Here is a 5,000-nt window from a genome sequence, read left to right as displayed (position 1 = left end):
CGGTCCGACACGCTGCCTGCTGTCTTGGTCCATCGAATCTACATGAGAAAAAAATCACTTCAATCTCTAATGATACCATTTGACACATTACACACCATTTAGAGCCTAATGGAACATTGATGGAACCATATATGCATGTTAATGTTGCATGAACAAGTGCAGAAGCAGCGATGCATGTCTGATGCATGTGAAGGCGTTTCACGCAATACAGCTGAAATGACCTTTTAGACTTCAACCTAACTTTACTGAACAAACACCACAGATAAAGACAAGAAACTAGAGACAAAATCTTTGTTTTTCTTTGTGCACTGGTCAATTATGGTTCCATGTTTCAGAGTTGTGCAAAGAAAACATCCAAGTGTTTATTTTATGACTCTTTAACTACTGCCGTCTATAGATTTCTATGACAATACATAACTTTAAAAGTTTTTTCTCTATGTCAGCAGCATTTACACACACCAAAACTTACAGTTTTATTCCTCTCTATATTTTGAAGGTTTTTACTGAGGGGTTTGTTCATATAACATTAGTTTGACATATATTTAACATTTTATTAAACATGGTCAAAACGTGTTTTTTTTTTCTTTCTGTTGACAGTTTTTTCTAATTCATGGAGTGATAAAAAGAGAAATGCAGAAAATCACTTCTGGAAGAACCTTTAATATGTCAAGAAGAATTTAGAGTCTATGTTCAAGCTATTGGAATGAAAAAAACCAAAATACACATTAGAGTGTTTGTTTATTGCCCTTGATTTGCACCTATAGGCTAGATTTTAATTCCAATGCATTCTTTTGAAAGTTTTTTCCCAACTTCAGCAGTTCTTACATGCACCAAAACTTACAGTTTGATTCCTCTCTATATTCTGAAGATTTTTGCTGAGGAGTTTGTTCATATAACATTAAACGTACATATATTTAACAACATACTTCTAAAAACATAGCTGAAACACTTTTTTTCCTGTCTGCCTGTGGTGTTTTCTAATTTATGGAATAATAAAAAGAGAAATCAAAAATCCCTTCTATAAAAACCTTTAACTCTAACATATCAACATAATCAAACAAGAATCTGAAACCAATGTTTAGATGTCTGTTCTGTAAATCTAAAGCAAATTAGCGCATACTGCATCAGATAATGCCTCATTTGTGTATTTGAATGTAACATTTCAGAAAATCTGAAATAGAAAACAATTGTCTTATTGCACAGTGTTTATTTAACCAGGGGAAAGTACTGAGACATCTATTCATTAAAATTTGCACTCTTTTCTTCTGTAGTGTCTTTGTCACGTTTGGTGATACAAGAAACACGGAGAGATCCAATTGCAGGTATGCTGTTTATTGAAGGGTAAATCCAAAAGGGTAAACAGTCCAGGCAGGGTCAAAACCAGAATATCCAATAAACCAGAAAACAGACAAGAACACACGGCAAGATCAAGACTACGGATTAACTTCAACATAAGACATTAAACAAGGACTCCGTAACACAGACTCAGACAGACCGGGTATAAATACACAAAAGGATAATGGGGAAACAGGAGACAGGTGGGGAACAATCAATTAACTAAACAAGGAGGAAGGTGACCAAATAAGGAGACAGGAAGTGATAATATGATAAACACCGTGAGAAAGGAGGACATCTAGTGGAAACCCAGGGACACAACCCAGACACTGTGACAGAACCCCCCCTCTACGGAGCGGCTCCCAGACGCTCCACGACAGACACAAAACAGACCAGGAGGGAGGCGGACAGGTGGAGGCTCAGGGGGAGGGACGGAGGGCCAGAAAAGAAAAACATGGGGAACAGGCACCAGAATGAAACACAACACGGAAAGACCAGGAGGGAGGAGGACCGGAGGAGGTTCAGGGGGAGGGACAGAGGGCCAGACTAACAGAAAGGGACAGGGAAAGACATTAACACAAAAACAAAAGGAAAAAACAACAACATTAAGCCCCCCAGGGCGGAGCAGAAGACCACCACACCCGTGTAGTCAACGCCAGGGTCCCCCAGGGCGGAGCAGAAGACCACCACACCCGTGTAGTCAACGCCAGGGTCCCCCAGGGCGGAGCAGAAGACCACCACAACCGTGTAGTCCGAGCGAGAGCCCCCCAGGGCGGAGCAGAAGACCACCACACCCTTGTGGTCAAAGCCAGAGTCCTCCAGGGCGGAGCGGAAGAGCACCACATCCTCGTGGTCGACATCGGAGTCCCCCAGGGCGGAGCAGATGACCCCCACGCCCCTGTGGTCGATGCCGGAGTCCAACAGGGCGGAGCAGAAGGCCACCCAGTGACTTGACCTGACTCTGAAAGGTCCACGATGACTAGCCTTGTCTCTGGAAAGTCCCTGGTACCTAACCCTGGCTCTGGAAGGTCATCAGTGACTGGCCCTGACTCTGGATGGTCATCTGTGATTAGCCCTGACTCTGGAAGGTCATCGGTGACTAGTCCTGACTCTGGAGGGTCATCGGTGACTAGCCCTAACTCTGGAAGGTCAATGGTGACTAACCCTGAATCTGGAGGGTCCAAAAGCACCTGACTAGCCTCTGGAAGGTCAACCGGAACCTCACTCAACTCTGAAAATTCAACAGTCACCTGACTCGACTCTGGAAGGTCAACAGGAACTTGACTCGATTCTGGATGATCAACAGGAGCTAGCCCTAACTCTAGAGGGTCAACGGTAACTAACCCTGACTCTAGATGGTCGACGGTGACTAACCCTGACTCAGGAAGGTCCATGAACACCTGACTCAACTCTGGAAAGTCAATGGGCACCTGACTTGACTTAGGACTGCCTGTGGAGACGTGAGACGCCTCGGCTTCAAGCACCGCATCGGGAGCGGCCTCGGGCACCGCATCGGGAGCGGCCTCCAGAACGGCAACGGACACCGTCTCGGCCTCCGGAATGGCATCGGGCACCGCCTCGGACTCCGGAATAGCATCGGGCACCGCCTCGGCATCGGGTACCACCTCGGCCTCCGGAACGGCATCGGGGACCGCCTCGGCCTCTGGAACAGCATCGGGCACCGCCTCGGCATCGGGTACCACCTCGGCCTCCGGAACAGCATTGGGCACCGCCTTGGCCTTGGGAACAGCATCGGGCACCGCCTTGGCCTTGGGAACAGCATCGGGCACCGCCTCGGCATCGGGCACCGCCTCGGCCTCCGGAACAGCATCGAGCACCGCATCGGGTACGGCCTCGGGCACCGCCTCGGCCTTGGGAACAGCATCGGGCACCGCCTCGGCATCGGGCACCGCCTCGGCCTCCAGAACGGCATCGGGCACCGCCTCGGGCACCGCATCGGGAGCGGCCTCGGGCACCGCATCGGGAGCGGCCTCCAGAACGGCAACGGTCACCGTCTCGGCCTCCAGAACGGCATCGGGCACCGCCTCGGCCTCCGGAATAGCATCGGGCACCGCCTCGGCATCGGGTACCACCTCGGCCTCCGGAACGGCATCGGGCACCGCCTCTGGAACAGCATCGGGCACCGCCTCGGCATCGGGTACCACCTCGGCCTCCGGAACAGCATCGGGCACCGCCTCGGCATCGGGCACCGCCTCGGCCTCCGGAACAGCATCGAGCACCGCATCGGGTACGGCCTCGGGCACCGCCTCGGCCTTGGGAACAGCATCGGGCACCGCCTCGGCATCGGGCACCGCCTCGGCATCGGGCACTGCCTCGGCCTCGGGACCAGCATCGGGCACCGCCTCGGCCTCCGGAACAGCAACGGGCACCGCCTCGGCTTCCGGAACAGCAACGGGCACCACCTCGGCCTTCGGAACAGCAACGGGCACCACCTCGGCCTTCGGAACAGCATCGGGCACCGCCTCGGGAACGTCCTCCGGGCTTTGAGGAACGGTAGACGCCTGTCTCCTCCTCCTCCGCCCTCTATGATGGCGAGTCGGTGACACCTTGTCTGGAGACTCAGGCGTTGAGTCGGCCGTGTTGTGCTGTGGCTCTGGGCTGGCGGCCATCTTGTACTGTGGCGCTGGGCTGGCGGCCATCTTGTGCTGTGGCCCTGGGCTGGCGGCCATCTTGTGCTGTGGCTCTGGGCTGGCGGCCATCTTGTGCTGTGGCTCTGGGCTGGCGGCCATCTTGTGCTGTGGCTCTGGGCTGGCGGCCATCTTGTGCTGTGGCTCTGGGCTGGTGGCCATCTTGTGCTGTGGCGCTGGGCTGGCGGCCATCTTGTGCTGTGGCGCTGGGCTGGCGGCCATCTTGTGCTGTGGCGCTGGGCTGGCGGCCATCTTGTGCTGTGGCGCTGGGCTGGCGGCCATCTTGTGCTGAGGCGCTGGCTCAGCAGCCATGACATTGACCGTCTTGGGAATCTCTAGAATCTTGGACAGCGTAGCGAAATAATCCAAGAATGAGTCAGCAGCCTTCTTGGGCGTTGGCGCTGAGCTGGCGGCCATCTTGCACCGTGGCGCTGGACTCGTGATCGCCTTGGGTTGCGGTGCTGTGTTGGCGTCCATCCTGCCTCGTGGCGCTGGACTAGCGGCCATCATGGGCAGTGACGCCACTGTGGTGGACGTGCGCTTCCTCTCCCCTCTCCGTCCGCCATGGTGAGACGGTGGCTCTGATCCATCCCACACGAGCCCCGGGTCGAAGGGAGGCCATGGTTGAGAGCGGTGCTGAATCTCCTCTCGACCATTCCCTCCTCGGCGACCTCCCCTGGTCCCCCGGAAAACCACCAGGCGAGTTCCCTCAAATCCGTTCCTCTCCCGCTCTGTGGCTGGGGAGGAGACATAAACAGACATACCGCTGGATCTTCGCTGGACGGAGTCCTTCTGTCACGTTTGGTGATACAAGAAACACGGAGAGATCCAATTGCAGGTATGCTGTTTATTGAAGGGTAAATCCAAAAGGGTAAACAGTCCAGGCAGGGTCAAAACCAGAATATCCAATAAACCAGAAAACAGACAAGAACACACGGCAAGATCAAGACTACGGATTAACTTCAACATAAGACATTAAACAAGGACTCCGTAACACAGACTCAGACAGACCGGGTA

At 53.1% G+C, this 5,000-nt stretch overlaps 1 protein-coding gene across 4 annotated transcripts in view; it reads right to left on the bottom strand.

Moving 5' to 3' along the window:
* LOC132106368 (MAM domain-containing glycosylphosphatidylinositol anchor protein 2-like) overlaps positions 1-5,000 on the bottom strand; it is a 121,058-nt gene that overhangs the window by 56,370 nt on the left and 59,688 nt on the right. For all 4 annotated transcript variants that reach the window (XM_059511983.1, XM_059511985.1, XM_059511984.1 and 1 more), the window contains exon 3: positions 1-38. This exon is cut by the window's left edge and continues 137 nt beyond it. In XM_059511983.1, the coding sequence (XP_059367966.1) occupies positions 1-38 (38 nt within the window). The remainder of the gene's footprint in view (positions 39-5,000) is intronic.

Source organism: Carassius carassius, chromosome 27 (genome assembly GCF_963082965.1).
Source record: "Carassius carassius chromosome 27, fCarCar2.1, whole genome shotgun sequence".
In the NCBI taxonomy this organism is placed as follows: domain Eukaryota; kingdom Metazoa; phylum Chordata; class Actinopteri; order Cypriniformes; family Cyprinidae; genus Carassius; species Carassius carassius.
The sequence above is the reverse complement of the archived record's forward strand: the minus strand, read 5'-3'. Positions and strand labels throughout refer to the sequence as shown.